Source organism: Alligator sinensis, unplaced genomic scaffold (assembly GCF_000455745.1).
Source record: "Alligator sinensis unplaced genomic scaffold, ASM45574v1 scaffold836_1, whole genome shotgun sequence".
Lineage (NCBI taxonomy): Eukaryota > Metazoa > Chordata > Crocodylia > Alligatoridae > Alligator > Alligator sinensis.
The window spans coordinates 743,607-764,727 of NW_005842667.1; the positions used below are offsets into that span (position 1 = coordinate 743,607).

The 21,121-nt window shown below is 42.5% G+C and overlaps 1 protein-coding gene across 3 annotated transcripts in view; it reads right to left on the minus strand.

Moving 5' to 3' along the window:
• Positions 1-21,115, minus strand: part of PID1 (phosphotyrosine interaction domain containing 1) — a 201,560-nt gene extending 180,445 nt beyond the window's left edge. For all 3 annotated transcript variants that reach the window (XM_006033832.2, XM_025215737.1, XM_025215738.1), the window contains exon 1: positions 20,929-21,115. In XM_006033832.2, coding sequence (XP_006033894.1) covers positions 20,929-20,958 — 30 coding nt within the window. In that variant the 5' untranslated portion in view covers positions 20,959-21,115. The remainder of the gene's footprint in view (positions 1-20,928) is intronic.
• Between the last annotated feature and the right edge of the window lie 6 nt (positions 21,116-21,121).

A 21,121-nucleotide genomic window follows, 5' to 3' on the forward strand; every position in this document is an offset into this window, starting at 1 on the left:
CTGAAAAACTAACAATGCAATCTATCTTTGTTTCTTAACCTTTTAAAACACCCAATATTCAGTTCTTTCTCACCACTGTATTCTAACAGTAAACGTTAAAAACTGTGCCCTTTGGAAATGTCATGTGCTTTGGCACTAGGACTAAACTTCAGGATTCTTTAATTATAAAACATGAAATATAAGATCAAAACAACACAAGGCCATGCACAAAACACAGCCATACTCCATTCCTGATGAAGAGCAGAAATAGTATACAGACATCTCAATACGGCTAGATAAAAGTCAACAGGATTCAAAGACATGCTCCTCCCATCCACTGAGATAAGACTACACTCCTAAATCTGTGTATATTCTGGGTAGTTCAACATACATTTATCAAAGATAACTGTCCAATTTTATAGAAAATGACATCCATCTGTGGAACACTGCACCTGATGCTCCATCAATAAACATGCAAAAACCCTAATGGCTCCACTTCCTCCATAATCCAAACCATATTTTTTTTTAGAAAAGCAATTCATCACAGGCTTTCCACACATTCAGATAATGTGTTTCAATGGCCACATTTATACTGAATTGCTAAAAGCAATCTTTCACTGGGAAGTGTTCTTAGCAAAGGGCAGTCAGGTATAATAATCACAAACCCTGTGTTTTGCAGAAACATGCAGCAATGGCTGCCCAGATCCACTTTCTAAGGGGCTAGATGAACATTTTTTAAAGAAAACAGGAGAACAAAATGGAAAGTGTAATATAAACACATGAACTGGGAATTAATGTCAGTCTTGTTTCACAGAACAATGAAAGATCTCCAGATCCTTCTGCTCTATTCACCTACATACCCTCCCATGCACCCTGTCATTCATCTTCCAGATAAAAAAGGTGAATTCCAAATCCTGGCACTGGAAGATGCATGTATGTTAAATATGTTGCATTTTTTATTATACCATTTCAGGATATGATTGAACTCTGTACCCCTGCAACGCCACAGAACCACTGTGGTGTTCTGCAGGATTGGGCCCTTTGTGAACTGAGTAGCTTTATATAGGCACAAAAATATGACATCCCTAATTTGTCTTTCCTTTTCTTCTTTTTTCTGGCTTTCCCCCGATTTTCAGTTTCAATGATCTACTCCCAGCTCATTGAAAGATTCCCCATACAGTATTCAGATTTGGAAGGAGTGCACACTCTCACTACAAGGTCTGTGTTCACCGTCTAACTCTATAGAAAAGAGTCCTATTCTGGACTTCCAGCTTCACTCACCTAACAGGAAATGGTATGCAGAGAAGTGATTTGTGCTAACAAAAGGGAGCCTGTGGCAATCATATGTCTGTCTCCTAAAAAGCCAAAAGGGTGTAAGGGGGCACCATGACAGTTTGAAAAGGAAAGAAAAAACAACTTCAGTCTAAAGGATGAAGCAGGGACAAAGAAAAAAAAAAATCATCCTCTACCCTCCCCAACCTTCAAGCAGTTTCATAAGGAGATGTCCCATATCACTGTAAGGGAAGAAGCCTTGAGCAAGTCTCCTCCATGAAATGTACAGCCAACCATTCAAAAGACCAGAGAAAGGTGAGTCAGAGGCTTCCTCTCAATTGGGAGTCAAGAAGCCTCATCTTTTTTCTCTGTGGGATGTTCTCATTTGGGATTCAGAGCAGGGACATATCTATCAGTTAGTACATCATTGGGGGAATTGCTGCTGGATAACTTTGACACTCTAACAAAAAAAGCAGCTATCCATCACTGTTTAGCAACATTTCACACCACTCTGGTACTCCATTTTAATGCAGTGCACTGAGGCTTGCCTTTATTGTCAAGGACTTTCTCAAATAAACGTCCAACTCAATAGTCCCTTTCAGTCAAACTATAAAGTGGACTCGAGTCAAATTTTCAAAATAACCTTGCTTCTGATTCTAATCCAAACAATTAAGCACAGCTGTGAAAACTGAAGCTGGTAAAGAAATAGACTACAGATTATTCTCAAGGGCAGTAAATATTCAAACTGCTCCATTACTTTAATAAACTCTATAGATTCAACTCAGTACATATGTCCATGAAAACACTCATGAAGACGCAGGTAGTATTAAAAGAACAGACATTACACAGCCATCCTGCTATGGAAAACACAGAGAATAATACAGATTTTGCAGAATATATCATGTAACCAGAAATCATTACAAATAGAACTATTTCACTTGATCTTATATATGTAAACAATATCTTATCTAAATCATGCTTATGGGTCTAATTCATCTCCGCCTTGTTCTGGTTTTATACAAAAGTAATCAAGTAATACTCAATGGCAATTCTGTGACAAAAAACTGGAGCAATATAGTGATGAATATATGATATCTATACATTTAAAAGAGACAAAGCATAAAAATTAATGCAAAAAAAAATGCTATGTTAAGTTGAACCACTGGTGGTAAGTCAGGAAATATTGAATATCTTGTAAGAAGCCCAGAAAATTTCTAGTTTATTTTTTAATAAAAGATCCGTATTTTAGGATATTTTGTTTCAATCTGACTATCTTGTGAGTCAAGATAATATTTGCCATTTGTATTCAATGAAAATACATGTTATATTTATCATCTTTAAAGATATGGTATTATTATGGAGAAAAAATAGTGAGATGGTTAGTGTCTAGGACTAGGGGCAGACATTCAAAAAGCCTGAGCCTAAATTGATTCAATCTTTGCAGGTTAATCTAACCTGGCTAGGCTAAACCTGTTTGTAACCATAAAGACAGCCCTTCTGTACTGAGGAAATTCAGGCACGTCTGTAGTGGTTCAGGCTAGAAGCCGGGGGGCACTAAAGCAGCCTTCCCTCCCCTTCCACAATGCTGAGCTGAGGGGGGCCTGGCCAGGCCCTGCCAGGACACTTTGATTAGAGATGGGTTCCCTCCCCCCACACTTTGTTGATAAAAGAGCATTTCTCAGCTCTATTACCAGCATTTATCACCACATCAGAAAACAAAGCCTCTCTCATTAGTTCAAGCTCTTCTTAAACAGCTTTTTCCAAGGAAGTAATGGAGGGACATTACCAGCTACCTGTTGATTAGCACCAAAAAGCCGTAAGTGGACACTGTCCTGTCTGCCTTACACAGACACGTCTCATCATTAACTAGTATACCGCATGCTGGTTATAGTCCGTGCTGTGGGAGAGAGGAGGGAGGGTCTCTGCTTGAGCAGCGAGCAATGGGGGTGGGGGGGAGGAGCAGGGGGAAGCCAGGCAGACAATGCTATACCTGCAAGTCTCTGCCAGAACTCCAGTGAGGGAACAGAAGGGAGGGGCCAGCCCAGCTCTCTGGAACAGAGAGCCCAGCCCAGCCCAGAGAACATGCTGGGGGACTCTGGTTCAACTTAAACCAGGAACAGGTCTGGGAAAGACATTGCATAAACTGGTTTGACCCAAATCAGTTGAGTCTGATATTACATTCCAACCGGGTTTATCTCAAACTGGTTTCAGTCATTTTCAAACTGGTTTATGTGCACTGAACATTTGGTCTATTACAGGTTTAGACCAGTTTCTGATCACTTAATCCCATTTATGTGTAATATCTGCCCCTAGCCCAGGATTTTAGAGACGCAGATTCTAATCCAACAGGATCAGTGCCCCAATTCACGTATCTGTAAAATGGGAATAATGATGCCCTGCCTACCCACCAAAAAAATCTCTAAAATAAATTCACTAGGCTCATAAAATGCTTTGAAAAGCAATATATGAGTGCAAACTTCTACTAATTTATCTTTTATCAAATGCCTTTGTTTTGTATTGGCTTTTCCTGTTCATTTGAAGCTAAATATGTCACATTTCAGAAAAGTTAAAAAAGATTGTGGCATCTTTTGTGAGGCTTACAATAAAGAAGCTGTTCAGGGTAGTCTCAGATTCCAACAGCCACACAGCAGATTGCATAGCTTCAATTAATCTCAGTGTAGTGTTTTGCATAATTTCTGGAAAAATATTATGCTGGCAAAATGGAAAACAGATGGTAAGTACTAATAGCAGGCAAATGGTTCTGTTACAGTCAAAACAGACTCAAATTTAATCTGAACCAAGCCATTTTAAAAACACTTGAAATATTTTTTCCTAATTATTTGTAGTTGTTTCTTGCCTCTGTATTTTCCTGGTCTGAGCTAGGACTAGAAGTACTAGCATTCAATGACAGGGCTGTTCCTATGAGATTTCTGTCCCTACTTAAAAGGAAATTGTGGGAACTTGAGCAGGCCACCCCTTATTATAAGATCTGACATGAAGCTTAGCATACTTATTTGGACGATCCAATGCAAATGAATATCCAGGGGAGGCTTAACCAAAATGTAGTTTTTATGTTTTCCCAGAAACTGCATGGTTTTCAACTTTATATCAACATAACCAGTTTGAAGGACCACACTAATCCTGGCAGTAGGAAACCTGGCCATCCACAGCACAGATACCCTACATAAATATCAGGGTAAAATGTAAGCCCAGTCTTTTTTAGGAGAAACAGGGACTAAGGAATAGATGGGCAATACGGTATTTATTATAAACCCAGTGAATTCACTGAGAATCCTCCAGAAAGGTTAGTCTGTAACATGGGTCAGATTTTAAACAAACTCATCTCCAAAATGACTAGCCAAATTTTCATAATGGCACAGATTGGCTTGTGTTGGGTACCAAGTTCTCTCAAAAACTCTGGCTCCAGTTGTGCGTGGTAAAGTAAACACTTCAGAATCTACCTCTGGGCTCTTTGGACAATTGGCCTCAAGTACATAGCACAACACACCCCACTTAAGATTCACAACCCAGGAGAGGGTCATCCCTGAGATTGTGTTGGAAATAGATCAGAGTTTGTCCCAAGTCTGAACTTTAGAAAACTCAACTTTCTATCATTAAAAAGAACTTCCAATCTCAGTATCTTCGGAAATTTTCATCAAATACCGCTGAACAAGAAGCTTTTATCTGAGACAGGTTTTGAAATGTGTCTGACACGTGAGGTCCTAATTCCAAATGAATTGTCAAGCACAAGGACACCGACAGTATTGATGATATCATGCCAAGCTCACAAACATGAGACAGCTAGGCTGTTAATGAAAGTTGTTAAAATTGCTAACTGGTCCCACCCAATATTGAATTTCTTTTATAAGAGCAAAGTTTTAAAATCAGTGAAAATTGTCATACTTCAGAACATCAAGGTTAATCATTATAATGATATCATTTTACTGAAATGCTCCCATTAAGATAATAAATTAACAAATGTCAGATTTACAATGATTCTGTTTAAAAATATATTAAGATTTCTCTGCTTCAAGATTCATATTTTTTACTCAGCTTTTTCAATGTTTCATCTTTCTTGAAACTGCAAACAACAGCAATTTGATTCCCCTGTAGTTTCTGCAAATTGGAAACAACTGCTAAAATTACACTTCATAAATTCTCTTACCTTGCATCATATTCTCTTACAAATACAAATGATTTTAATGCCTCTCTAACTCTGGAAGCAATGTCACTAAAGGCTGTGCCACATCAGAACTTGGTCTATCTAGACCATTAGCAAGACAAACTATACTTAAAGTCTCTAGCTTAAAAAACTTCCAGTGCATTTATTCTTTTATGAAGTATAAAAAAAATGGCCAGAAAGAATAACACTGCTGCTCATAGGTGTTGTTGTAAGCGTATATTAGTTCAATTGTGATAAAATATTAAAGGGCCATGAAAATAATGCAATGCTCTAAAGATTTTCAGTTATTTACTTTTAATATTCACTGGCCAAATTACCACACTTACAGAAATACATCCCAAATGAAATCACTGAGGCTGGATTAGTCTAAGGGAGCAGACACAACACAATTACTCCTGAGTAATTTGACTCAACCCTGCAGTACAAGCAGGACAGGTACACGATATCCATGTTTTCACCTGCATACATCACTCCTCTCCAGAGTAAAGTTACTCCTCAAAAAGTAAAGGGTAATTTTAATTTACACAAGTGTATCAGTTGTTCCTTTCTTCTAGTCCAGGGTTGGGCAAAATATGGCTCATGGGCCAGCAGGTCTTTGTCCAGGCCACAGTGGATCCCTCAGTCCCCTGGCCCAGGCACAGTCCCCTGGGCACATAGCACAGCTGGGGTGGCTGTGTTGCTGAATTGCCTTTCTAGGCAGCCTGGGTGGAGGTGGCTTCTTCCAGCTGCCACCGGCCCCAGCCCCACAATACTGGCAGAGCTCCACACTGCACAGCCTCAAACCCACATGCCCCACACCTGCTCCAAGCTCTCCCACCCAGGCTCAGCAGCAGCAGTGCAGGACAAAAACTGTTGCTCAGCATGGGGGAAAGCAGCCCCTCCCCATCCTGCTGCCAGCAGTTCCCTGCTGCAGCTGCCCAGAGCCCATGCGGGCCTGAACTGCATCTGCTCTGTCACCACTGCCCCATGGGGCAGCCCAGAGGTGGTGGTCATAGCAGTGGAGATGCAGGGCAGCGCTGCATGGGCTCCAGGTGACTCCGCCAGGGAACTGCCAGCAGTGGTGAGGGGAAGGGACCACTTTCCCCCTGCACTGAGCAACAGCTTCTATCTTGCACCCTCACTGCTAAGCCCTGGTGGGTGAGCCCAGAGCAGGCACCGGGCACACGGCGTCGGGGTAGTGCAGTATGGGTACCACAGGGATGGGGCCAGCAGTGGCGGCAGCTGGAAGAAGCCACCTGCCACCTGGGCTGTCTAGAAAGGCAGTGCAACTGTGTAGCTTCCCCAGCCCTGCTGGGTGCCTAGGGGGCAGCAGGACATACCACAGGCAGGCAGTGTGGGGAAGGCCAGGTCACAGCTGTGCCCAGTTTCTGCTGATCTGCTCCAGCAGGGACGAGTCCACAGTAGGCGCGAGGCATGCTGGGGCTGCGTGCTCTTGGCAGCAATGGGGACGCACAGCAGAGCACGCAGGATCTGGGATGCCGCAGGGCAGGGGCAGGTGCTGACCATCTCCAGGGGGGTGCATGGGAGGGGGGGGGGGGGCTCCCATGCACACTCCACCATACCTGCAAACCATCCCCTGCAAATCGCACAACCACAATCACACACCCCACAAACACCACACCTTCCCCCCACAAACTCCATATGCTCCTGCCACCAAAGAACATATCTACACATCCCCACAAACACTCCCCCTACAAACGCCCCATACCCAGCCATCCACATCCGCACACACCCCCACACATACATACCCACAGCCCCCCACAAGCCCCATACCCACCCTTCCACATTCCCCTACAATACACAAGACTTAGAATTCATTTTGAGGCATTATACAATTACCTCTATATATACACACCACACAAATCAGGACAAAAATATTTTTTTAAATAAAATTAAAATACGTTATTGTCAATGTTTGATTTTTAGTATACAATTTGCTTTTTTTCCCAGTTCCAAAACAGTAAACCCCCTTCCCAAAAGGAATACTTCTGGGGGCAAGGGGAGGGACTTCCGGTGGCAAAGGTCAGGGGCTATGGGGCGGAACTTCCATTCCCAATATGGCAACTAGGGGGTGGGGATACATCAAGGGGTGGGGGTACATTTGTGGCCCTCAACAGCTCACCAAAACTCATTAAGCGGCCCTCCACCCAAAATGATTGCCCACCCCTGTTCTAGTCGCATTTGTTCCAGGTCAGCCATTTGCGAGCTCACTCACCACCCACTGGCCAAGACCTCTAACACCACCTCCTGTAGGCAGCCAGCTGGAGAGGATTGTTTGTGTCCTTACAACAGCGTGAATTTATTAGAGAATAAAATCAAGGGAACATTATCCCATGATAACTGTGTTGTGTATCCACAGCAAAGTGAGAAAATAATCTGACCCTATGCTACTGAGATATCTCATTTCAAAGCCTGTCAATCAGAAACACCAAATCCATAATTCCAAGGAAATCAGCAATGCTCTCAATGAAAAATGAAAGCTGGTGCCATTAATGCTACTACTGTTTGCCATCCGACACCAGAAGAAGAAAACAAACAGACAGCGTTGTAAGCTATTTAGACTGTGCTTTCAATCATTCAACTGCCTTTCTTTAAGAAAACCATTGAATTTTTTGTCATCAGACACACTGTCAGCTTCATAAACAAACTCACAGTATACTACAAATGAACCACTGAAGACTATTTTATAGAGGGCCCTTTCCACAAGGGAGCCACTGATTTTGATTTTCTTCAGTCACAGAGGACTTCCCCAAATTAACACTTCTCCAGAGCCATTCATTTTCAAAAGAGCATAAATAACTTAGGGGAAAAAAGGAAACTGCCTAAAACTAAGTAGTGCCAGATGAGTGTTTCACAATTCACAGAGCTTTGTTTTAAGGGCTTCTGGCTGGTATCAGGTTAGAGTATCATAACTTATTTAGAAACTTGGATACACTGTAAAGAATTCAGAAGCCAAATAATGCCAAACCACTGCCTAATAATGTCTTTTCTGGATTCAGAAAGCTACATTGTCTCTCATTAGATTTCAAGCACTTCACGCCTTTGCCTTGTAATCAGAAAGTACATTTAATAAAAAAAACAAAAACAAAAACTGAAGTAATGCCAGAAAGTGTGTGCGAGTTATGGTTATTTTTTCTGCATAGCCATTTTTATTCAGGCTGAAACTGCTTCATAATCAGATCTTTTTACTAAAGCAAAAAACAATGGGCATGTTTACACATGCAAGCGCCCGGCGCTGTGACACTTGCAGTTGTATAAGTGACAAAATATGCGTCAGGACTGAGAAAATGGCAGCACTGTACTTTTGAACTAAAACGCATCAGAGGTGCTTTAGTTCAAAAAGCGCACTGTTGCAATTTTCTGCGCACATTTTGCCACTAATACAACTGCAATTCACATCAGCTCGCATGCAGAGCGCACTCGACTAATCAAATCTGCTCTGAAGTGGCAGATCTCCAGCATGTTGCGGGACAAAAAAGTATGTGTATAAATGCACAATAAGATTAGATATTTTTCAAGAGATGGAAAAAAATTGAAAGATGTTATTGTTTTAATGAATGTATTAGCATTATTTGAAGTAACATGGACATTTGAATAAACACTGGATTTATCATGGCAAGAAAATAATTTTTAAGGAGTGAAGTGCAGAGGGCAAGGACCAATTAATATGAAGTGAATTAACCCATTAGCTGTTAAGTGTAGAATTGAGAGCCATTCCATTCTAGTCAATGCCCATTGTGCAATACTCTCCCCACACCACTACCCAGCAACGGACAGGTGTTTACTGTTATAGGCACAACCACCCACCATGAACAGTGGGCCATAAAGCCCCCTCCCTTCCTCCAACCAGAACCTGGCTACCCCTACTACTCCAGATAAGCCTGGGACCCCAGCCCAGGGTCCCTAGCAGGGAAGTGAAACTCGCACACATGTTTTCTGCTTCTCCACCCCTGCCATCTGTGGTCTCTGTTAGATCTTGGGGCAGTAGAGTCCTAGCTGCATTACAGAACAGCCCAACTGCCTTGCAAGGGTTTGAAGGGGTGAGAACCTGTCCAGTTCAGAATGCCTGTAGGATCTACCAGACACTAGGCACAGAATGCTGTGTCTGCATATAATGGTGAACCAGTTCAAGGACAACCAACTTAAAATAGTTCCCCTTTTTTTCTGCATGGGTTTTTTTGACCACAGGGTCTGCCAGAGTCAAAAAGTCTCCCCGTACTGCTAGGTAGCAGTGCAGGGAATGCCTGAATGCGTGGTGTGTGGCACTGCAGACGGGTCTTCAGTGCCTTGTACCACACGGCCGCGCTCGTCTGGACATGCCTGTGAGGTACACTGGGCTTAGTGCTTACTCTCACCTCCTGGTGTCAGAACCATAGCACTTCACACAGTTGTGAACCAGTTCCCAATCAGTGACATTTTGGAATGGGTCAATTGTTATGTGTGTCCACACCCTTTTTCACATATAGTTAATTTTCAAGGCGGCAGGGTAGAAGAGAGCATTTTAAAATTACTAGAAAGCTGGGCAGTGGGGAAATGTCTGCCCCCACTGGGAGCAAGGGTCAAGGCTAGAATGTAGGCTACCATCCAGAACAGCAGGCATCTTGCAGAGCCCCATACCTTCTTCCTTCTGGCCTAACTTTTCCCTTCTTTTGGTTACCCAGGATCCATCTTATAAAGGAATGCTGGAAAGACACTTGGATAATGCCTAACCTGTAGGATAGTGATTAGAGCACTGTGTTAATAAGTTAGAGAAATGCAGGTTCAAATCCTCTCTTGCCAACTGCGGGATCTAAAACCCAGGTATCCCACTTCCAGAGCGAGTGCCCTCAGCTACTAGAGCTAGAACATGGGAAGGTTGTTCTCCTGTTCCTCAAGTGTCTAACACAGCTTAGTTCTGGATTTCTGGCTAGCCACATTTTCACGTCTTATATGCGCTTGTATATCCAGAATGGGTGTGTATATGTAGCTTCAAACATGCCAAGGCATAGCCAACGGGCATGCTCAGTCTATTTGCACACACTTCTCATTCACAGAACAAGAGCAACAGAATTGCAACCTGTTGATATGTGCCAGTGCATGGTCTGCTAATCAGTCTCCGTGTACATGCTTACACATCAACTGTGTAGGAGTACTAGAATAACAAACTCTGTATAAGAACCAGAAATCACTAGAAAACTGTGACTGAGGTGCACAAAGTGAAACAGAATTCCATCTGACATGCATAATCTGTACTTATTTAACAATACATCCCAAGATCATTGATACTTATTAGAATAAAAGGTTGAAGTTATAGATTGTATTAGCAAATCAAGACTAAACAAATGGAAATCCTTACATATGATATCAGAGAAAACCCACAAAGCAAGCTGCAACACCCCTCATCACTCCCTTTGATCTGTATCAACAGTTACAACAGCCTGACAGTATTACAAACTGTTGAAGTGAAAGCCTACTAAATTGCACTAATGTTTGGGAGAGAGACCCCAGGCAAAGTCTGATATTCAGAGATGCATACACAAATAGTATATTTTGCAGGAGAAATAAAATTGATTAGTCTGAAATCACACAGTTGTATGTGCAGATAATAGTGGTTATAATAGCAGATAATAGTATCTGCTATTAAATGCTTGCCCAAAGGAGTCAAGTGAGTGTTGGGCTTTCAGCAAGAATCATGAGGGTTAAAGGTTAAGAGAATCAACAATGTACAGTACTATTAAAAACTATGTGGCTGTTTACACTTACAAAGACTCATCACAGAATGATCTTCAGAAGTAAAAATAATAATGTCGTGCTGATTGAGGGGGCAGGATGCCTTTTACTGCCCTTCACTGGTTTGAGACAGGCCAGGAAGACAAAAGTAGTGGCTGACAAGAGCACCATCACAGAAGGATTCTGAGGGCGCCTCTACACATGAAGGTAAAGGTATCATGGGATCTAAAGTGCAATCCACACAATCACATTTCCTGTCATGCCACACGTGCATGGAAAGAGGCGTGATTGTGAGATTGTATATTAGATGCCATCGCATCTTATTGCCAATGCAGGGGGAGTCTGATCCTAGGCATCCCCTGTTCTGGCCAGAAGCAAGCTTCTGCAGCTGGGAGCTCGCAGCCACAGTCTCCCCGTCCTGAGGGTTTCACGCACCCAGCTGGCACCCAGTATGCACAACTGTGGGACTCTGGGTCCCCATGCTGCTGGGACCCAAAGTCAGCAGCTGCTGGGGCTGAGAGTCCCCTTAACTGCAGGGCTCCTAGCCCTGGCTGGGCATGGTGCACCCCTGCGGCTAGGAGCCCCATGTTAGGAGACCCTGCTACACATGCAAATTAAAGCTTGACAGCAACCAGCTATAAAGTCAGTACACATTTTCAAGGTCTAACTTTATAGCTGGTTGGAGCTTTTTATGGTGTGACAGGGACTTTGCACATGTAGATGGTCTCAAGGTAATTGTGCAATTAACCAATTTATTGCACAATACTTGTACTGTGTGTAGGGGGCCCAAAATGCAGCCAAACCTCCAATGTAAGAATGTGTGAGGCTTCTTTGTGCAACCAGCTCCTGATGTAGAGACAGAAGCTCTCTATAAACCAGTTGCTTGGTTTCCTCTCAATACAGGTTCATGTTTCTATATTGTTTTAGGTTATTTGCATGACCTTTACATTGAAATTAATAGCTAAGACAAACAAGAGAGGATAACAGAAAAAGTTCTGCCTGTCTGCTTTGAGCTGCTTATAAACAGTGCTACAATACTAAATAGAGTGCGTTTCCCGCTTAGAGAAAAAATACACTTAAATATTGTGATGCTCAGACACTTAAGTAGAAGAAGAAAGAGTCAAAAGCTGATAGAGAGCATGAACTAAAAAACTGTGTACCCACTGGGGTTCATTATCTTGAAACAATGTTGGGCATTGCACTCCCAAGAAAATTTGGGTTTCACAGCAAATACCAGTCATCTCACAGAAGGAGAAATGGAGCTGGCCTAAGACCTTGATTGTTTTCAAAACTACTTCAGAAAGCTTTGTGATGACCAACAAGCCCCAAAATTCACACCTGGAACAATGGCAATGAGCTTCTGATCCTCACCAGGACCCAGAGGTACACTTAGAAATAAATTAAAAGGAAAGATTTTAGAGCAAAGTTTTAACTGTTACTACTGCTACAAACTGTGGGCCAAACTTCTCAGCCCTCTGATTACAGCTATCAGTAAATCCTAGTGCAAGTCCAAACCACTGTAAAGAGCATGCATGATAAACTACAACTAGCCAGTGAATTAAGGTGCTGCTGTATACATAAAGCAAAAGTGGGAAGTGAGAAACCCTAAGGCCCTAGACATCTGAAGCACTCCAAACAGCAAGTGGACAGATATTCACGGCTGAAGATGCACTTCAGAAATGTCCAAATGATCTCCAGAAACTGAGGAACATCTTTGAAATGCTTCCTTTGGAATCACTTCCAGTTACACATGCACATACTATGAGCATGACAGCGTTGCCTAATCCTCTGGCACCCCACACTCCACTCCAGGGTGGGAAAAGGAAAGAATAAGGCAGACAGCCAATGACCGCTCTCCTGGGCACTAAGGCATACAAAGAATCTCTCTCTCCAGCCCTAGGTTAGGGTAGGGTTGGCACAGGGCCATCCTTAGCAATCCCCAAAGCCCTCAAACCCTGGAAATAACACTCCCTTGTACAGCTCTCAGCCCCTGAAACTGGGATGCTGGAGGCTGAGTACACAGGAGAGTACTCTTTGACTGTCTGTCCTGCTCTCCCCCACACACCTGTGGCGGCAAAGGGTGGGGGGGGATGTGAGGAAACAGAGCTACAGTACAGCTCAAGCCCCCTGTTACAGACCCTGGCTGGAGAGCACACAACAGCCAAAATGGAGATTTTGAACCACACAAGCAAGAGAGGCTGTGAGTATGTACATGGCCCAAGATGATTTTTGCAAGAAAAATAAATAATAATAACAACAGTAATAATATGTCTATATTAATCATGGTATGACTACCAGGATCATTGAAAAGTAGGGCTGGGCAGGACCTCATCTAACCCAGCCCGCTGGTTAGGATAATCATGATCTATTCAACATAATTGCACTCCTCTACACTGCAGGTCAACATTCAAAGCATTCTCTTCATAGATCATAGAGACAAGACAATTCCTGAAACCTGGGTATTTACACATCTCTGTCCTATATTTTAAAAAATCCACTATTTTTTTTCCAGTAACAGAATCTTCCAGCAGCAGCAATATAATTAGACAATGAATGATTCTTTAACCAACATTAGTGGAATAAGATAGACCTCATTCAGAAAAACAGAAGCTAAATGTCACACACACACAAACATACACACAACACAACACTGGACATGGCTTATTAAACCAAAACAGAAATTAATGCCACATTATTGCAAAAGTGACATTTTTCAACAGCATGTCAACTTTTCAACAGTAAGCTGTCATGCTACTGCTACGAACATAGAGGTGGAATTGAACATCTGCTGGAATTGAACTTACAGCCATCTGTTCCAGCGGTATAAATTAGTTACATTTTTGAAATCTGAATTTATCACAGGCATTTTCATTGCCTTACTCTATACATGAGCTCCTTGTACTGTATGTTAGCTCTATTAATGATGCTGTTACTGGAGTCCGCTGTAACTGTTGTATATGTCAACAGTCAGAGCCAAAATTCCACAGCAAACAGTGAAATTTGAGAGGCTTGATTATGTAGGAATAAACAGCAACTCCTCTATGAACTACCACAAAAGTAAAACCCATATCCCTTTAAATAACCATACAGGATATACAAAGTGCATACCACATACAGTAAAGGCACAATCATCCAACCCTTGTTAGAACAGCAACATCTAGGCTCTAAGAAATGCATTCTGACTTCAGTTACATACATGTAACTCCCATTAAAGCTAATGAGCACAGACTTGACCTGTAGTAGTCCGGCACTTCTAAAGTCAATCACTCCATTTCCAACTGAACCACACCAAAAAAATACTTTAAAGAAGGTGCAAATTGAAAGATAAGAATATTTTCTCCACAATTTTACTTCTTACTTCATTATGTACTAACAGTCCTCCATTGGCAGTAGTTAAAGAGTACAGTAAAGTACAGTACAGCTAGGGTTAAAACCCCCTGTACCTTACACCACATGGAACTAACATATGAAAGGAAAAAAAAGTAACTAATCAATGCAACTCTGAGGGCTCCCAAGCAAGAATGATACAAGCCCAGGGTAAGACATTCCTACCCATTTCTGCCTAGTGCTAACAGAAGTTAGCAAACTCTCAGTTCTAAAATGACCAACATGGTAATTCAACAGTCATTGCTATAATGCAACCTTAGGTAGCAATAATGACCCCATACTGTATTCCCTAATAAACTAGCTTGACAGAGTTCAAGGAAGTCCATGGAAGTCAGAAAAAGCTGGAGCTGTTTTCACACTACAACTTAGGAGAGACCCAATGGCGATTAGTGATGTTTTTAAGGTCACAATATGGATTCCTGAAAAGAAACTTGTTAAATGCTAAAATCCTGAGCTCTGGAAAAGTGACATTAACAATATTCACCAGTAAGGAATTGAACAGCTCCCCACTGGTTTTTACCAATCATGTAGGACAAGATAATAGCTTATAAAGGGTAAAGTGTAGCAATCAGATATGAAGTGCTCTTCAGTGGCCTGCTGCTACTCACCAAGATGCCATCTTCATCTTTTGCCTCCTGAAAGGGCCAGAACCTGTCAGCCAGGCTCCATCCCTCATTCAGTTGAGGACTAGAAGCAGATCTTCATTCTACTCAGGTCAGGTCACCCAGATCTTTATTTCAGCCAGAGACTAAGAAACATCCATGAAATCCATAAGTATCTAGTGTCTGGTCTACAGAGAGAATGACCACCTATGGCTGCTACTGGTGATTTTATTAGGTCAAGAGAGAGAGAGAGAGATCGATGCCATCCATGGTCTAACCTGGGCTGATCCCCCACAAGGAATCACTGGGCATATCTACACTTGTGCTTGCTCTGGGTTGGGTTTACTCTAGAGTAAATTACTATAGAGCAGAGGTTCTCAAACTGTGGTCCACGGGCCCACAACTGGTCCGCAAGCTCCATTCAGGTGGTCCGCAAAAAGGTGGCCTAAGGCTAAAGCTGACAAACATTACACCCGACTTCCCAGACTTTGCTCAAAAAAACAGGCACATCCATTGCATTAGAAAGGTAAGACTGCTAATATTAAAATATGAGTTGTGTGCTTTGATTTGTAAAACAAAAAAAAAAGTTTATTAAGTGGTCTGCCAAGACCCTCAGCAATTTTCAAGTGCCCTGCAAAAAAATGGTTTGAGAACCACTGCTCTAGAGTAAAACCATCCTGGGCAGGCATCTAATGCATGCAAGGATGCTAGAGAAGAACCGCTGCTCCTGGCAGAAGTCTGCTCACACCCGCTCTGGCACTGCATCTGCCCCCTGCAGTAGCCAGGGGGAACACTAGGCTCCCCCTAGGTACTAGCCCAGGGACAGGCACAGAGCATGAGGCCAGGAGACAGCCGTCTCCTGGCAGGGGCTGAGAGATTGCTCCCTGCCTCCAGGGGGGCTGCCTGCTGCTGGGACAGGCTCCACCCCGGCTCCTGGCCCCAGTTCCCCAGCCAGTGGCAGGGGACTTGGAAATAGCTGCAGGGGAGCAGCAGGTCCCAGTCCCTGCCCTGTGACTGATGAGTGGGGTCTGGGAAGAAGCTCCTCAAACCCTGCTCCATGATCACGGAGTGGGAGCTGGGAACTGTCCCAGTCAGGGGCAGGTCCCAGCCCCATGTCCTAATTGGGCAATTGATACGTGGGGCTTGGAAAGAGCTGCAGGGAGGGACAGGTCTCAGCCCCCCACCCCAATCCGCCGGCGGGGCAGCTAGAAGCGAGCTTCCAGCTGGACAGGGAATCCTACTCTTGTCCTTCGTAGTAGGTAAAAGCCAGTGGGAATCTGTTCAATTCCTTACTGGTGAATCCTGCTTGCTGGTAGCTGTCGCATCAGCTGCCCAGCTCTGTGATCTCAGAGATGGGCAGGAAATAGGCTCTCCAGCCTGTTCCCCACCCGGCTCTATAATCATGATCAAGGAGCAGGGACTGGAAGCGCCCTGCTGCCAGGACAGAGATACATTGTCTGGACGTGTAGATGCAGACACTTACTGCACAGTAATTAGCTCTACTGTTCAGTAAAGTTTCTTATTTAAACACAACCACTATGATTTTCAGTTTGCTTTTTAAAACATATATATACGGAAATAATGTTATTTAGGCTGCAGTCAAGTTTGCAAAAGGAAATGCCAGAGGGAATACTATTTGAAAATACTGCTGCCTATACAACAACTTGCATTCTGTCCCCTTGGATGTATTATGGTACGGTCTCTAATTACATAATGGCATGCTCCTTCTGGGATTTAAACCCAGAAGTTCCTAACTAACGGGTCTTATCCCTTCACTCAGGGTCAGGCCAACTGCCATATTTGGGGTCAGGAAGGAATTTTACCCCATGGTCAGACTGGTATAGACTGTGCGGGGGTTGCCTCCCCCTGTAGCATATACAGAGGCATTTCCTAGCTCTTGAGTGCCTGATTCTGTGACTTTAACATTCCCTTATCCATTTTTCCTAATATTTTACATTAATTTTTGATTGTTGCTTTACAATTTTAAACAACTTCTAATTCTACAAAACATACAAAGGACCAACCTACATAATGATACTACTGTTGCCGTCACCTGCTATTCTCAGCTCTGTTTTTCTTTTATGCCTGTTTGTTGTGCCTGGCTTAATTTAGGCCCCTATTCTGCAAAAACATATCAAGGTCCTTACCTGTATTCACCTGTGAATAGAGCTACTGCCTTCATGGAATTACTAACAGTATGTAGAATTAAGTATATGCATAAGTCTTTGCAGATCAAGACCAAAGGTTATAAATTCTTCATGGTAGATGCTGTTTTCTACTTTGTATTCAAAAAGTTTCAAACACAAAGCACTCTCTGACCACTATGAGACAATAAGTAGTTATATGTAGGAGTCTACTTAATTTGCAATTTTGTGGTTTTCATGGAAACTGCTAAAAAACTATACTGTCTGCGAGTGCCAGGAAATATTACATTGGCCACAATTTCGCATGAAATCAACCTAAAAAACCCCCATCATATTCTTCCTATAATACGTTGTTTTAGAACGTCCCAATGCTTACCACAGTCCCAAGACAATGCGACAATCACTGCAGCCATAGATCATGCAATTGAGAGTTACTGTCTGTTAGTGACAGACTAAGTGAAGGCACCAGTCAGTGAAGTGCAAATGTTTAGTATTCATTACTATTTCTAAACTTTTTGTAGAATACTACATATAATAATAAATTATGATGACATGTTACAATTCATACTGTATATACATTTATATTAAGAATATATTTAAATTTAGATTTAAATTTTATAGATTTATAATAAGATAAATTATATAATATAATTTACTTTCCATGGAAAGTATACAGTATTAAATTATACGCTATATGCCTCTCTGCCAATCAGCGGTGAGGGGTGGGGTCATCAGGAAATGCCCGCAAAAATGGTTCTTTGTGCTGCAACCAAGCCACAAAAATTGCTTTGTCTTGCTGCAAGTTTAGACCCCTAGTTATATGGTCCCAGGATTAATTTCATCCTAGACCTTTTACAAAAGACCTGATGTCTTGAACAAGATAAAAGCACAAAGAATAAAATGGACAAGGCATGTCACAAGAACAGACAAGAGAAGGCATGCAAGGCAGATTTTGGAACCTGAGGTAGAGGGTATCAGACCTCAAGGTAGACCATGGCAAGGATGAGAAGATAAGATAAAAACTGGTCAGGAAGGGATAAGCAAAGAAGTGACAAGTTGGAAGGAGATTGTGCAAGATAGGAAGATATGGAAAGCTGTAGTTCAGGCAATTATAAGTCTGGGAGGCCTGTGAGATGAGACAGAGATCTACCAACCTGTTTATAAATACATCTTTTAAAAACAAATTAATTATTTCTGTTAGTGGCAGCTATAAATCAGAACTCATAAAGAGCTGATCAAATCTTGAAGACCTTGCTTTAATATCAAATCAGATAGAGCCTCTCAATTTTCTTCTCTCTGGTAATTTCTTGATTCCAATTGCAGAAGGAATAAAAATCTTTAACTGGCATAATCTAATAGAGACCAAACACTGCATGTACTTACTACTATGTTCAATTCTCTCATTTGATTTGGGGGGTGGGAATTATATTAAGTTGGTATCAGGTAACTACAAAATGAGTTCTGTTTCATCCTGCTGTCTGTATATTTGATGTTTCCATATATATTTATGTACAGAAAATATTAATAAAATGTATTTAATAGAGAAAAAAGACAACATCCAAGCAAGTCTAGAACTAGATTTACTTAGCTGTGCTCTAGTTTTCAAGCATGCAATTCCATATCATGCCATCCCTCCACTCTGCCTTCCAGCTTTCTTTTCATCAGAAGACACTTCTGCATTCTGAAGTGATAAGAGAGTAGGATTCCTGCATATTGCATTAGTTGCTTAACCATAAGAAGGATAAGAAAAAGAGCAAAGAACCAAGTGCTTCTAAAAGAAACCTGATGTTAAATTTGCTGTTTGCAAGTGGTTTAAGATTTTAAAAATTTTATTTCCTTAATTTTGAATTATATTTAAAGTAAGCTAAATTTTGTATCCATTAGCTCATTGTCCCATTAATGGTATATTTTATAAGACTTTTAATAAACTACCTTTTAAAGGGATACCATTCAAATACTCTCTATCAGTCAGGATCTTCCTTCATTAGATCATATATTTTACACAACAAATTAATTGAAGAAAATGCTGTTAACCCGATCACATAATGCAACAGAAAGCACTGGAAACAACAGTTGTGTAGTCTGTTAATCACAGAAATGAAAGATGATCTTTCTAATATGGAAATATCACAAAGCAGAATGCAATCCAGAATAGTTCAGTTGCCAAGTGTCACATGCTTTGGAACCCACATGCTCTCCTAAGTAAAACATGCTGTGCATGAATAACTTAAATAGATTTTAAAAAATTAAAAACATTTAAAAAAGCAAAAGCACTAGGCCAGAGAGAAAACACATCAAGGACCTGTGGCTACTACCACAACAGGACATTCAAAGTGATGCTGCAGTACATCAACCTCTGGCTCACGCATATAAAACCTTTGGAGATAAGAAGTGAGAAGTTAAAGTAAACTTAACAGTTTATACAAGTCTGTGCTATGGGGATGCAGAATTATATTCAGTGAGACTGTTCACAACTTTTACTTACATTAGCTCAGCATCAATTTCTTTATTGAAGTTTGATTCCTTGCAAAAATAATAATAATACTCCCAATTCATCTTACTTGAAGCCAATAGCTTCAGTGATCCATTTGGGATCTTCATTTTTACAAGACTGAAACTCTACATTCCTCACTGCAAAACTGAACTCGGTATGTGAACTTTACCTACCACTTGTCATGAGGATTATATGTTTACTTCCTAATTCCTGGCGTTTGAGTGAGATCACTACTCTGCACAGCACACAAGTGCTGCGTGTCTCCCCCTCTCTGTATATTTTCCTTTTTGCCCTGTGCCTTCAAATCCATTCTGCCTCAAAGGTTGTTTTTATTTTTGTCAGTTCAACAGTTCTTCAAAGTTTACTATGAGACTTACTACAGCTTCGGGCCTGCCAAAAAGTTTTGTCTGTGGGATTCTGTAAATTCATCTGGCAATCTGTCTGGCTGACCATCTGGAGAACATTTCAGAGCAAAAAGCATGGAGCAAAACCCTGAAGAAAGGACAACCCCAACCCCCAGGGACCTTGATACGTGTCACCAATGACTCCTCTGCACGCCACCACCCTTCTCCAACTTTCGGTATTGCTCAACCTCAAGCACTCTGGCACCCGCCACTCAAAAACATGATGAAACAAACATCTTTGCATTTGCACAGAGGAATCAATGAAAGCTTTTGCTTGCCTCTGGCATGGGCCAATACCTGTCTGGTTCTGACTTCGGCATCAAAGGCTCTCCTCAAAAGAAAAAAGAAGCAGGTATAGGGACCTGCAACCCCCGGGAGGAAAGTAAACAACCTATTTCCAACTAAGCATCATTCAAAAGGAGAAACAGAAGGGCTGCATGGCTTGCTAAGCATCTGTTCTGTCTTTGGGGGTGGGGGGAGGAACATCTGGATTGAAGACAGCCAGCCCGGACCCAGCGAGCGGCGGCAGTAAGGCGAGCTGGGATCGGGGGCACCCAGTGCTCGCCGCAGGGACCGGACGCTGGGAGCGGGCCGGGGCCGGGGCCGGGGCCGGGGCTCCATCCCCAGCAAGTTCCGAGCGAGGCATCCCGCAGCTTTTTGACACGAGCGCCACAATCACATGATCCTTCTCCCTCCAAGGGACGCCAACACAGCCCGAGTTTCTTCTCCCCCCGCCCCAGCTGCCTCCTCTTACCTGCAGTCTCTCCGTTGCCGGCTGCCACATATTTCAGCCGTGGGGGTTGTGCGAGGAGGAGGAGGTGGAGGAGGACCCTGTTGCTGGGAGCCGCGGTGGATTCCCCCCAGCCCCGCTCACATCTGCTTGACGTGTCCGGGAGGCCGGCGGGGAAGGGGCAGCGCCCGGCCAGACGCGGGCACCGCTCCAGATG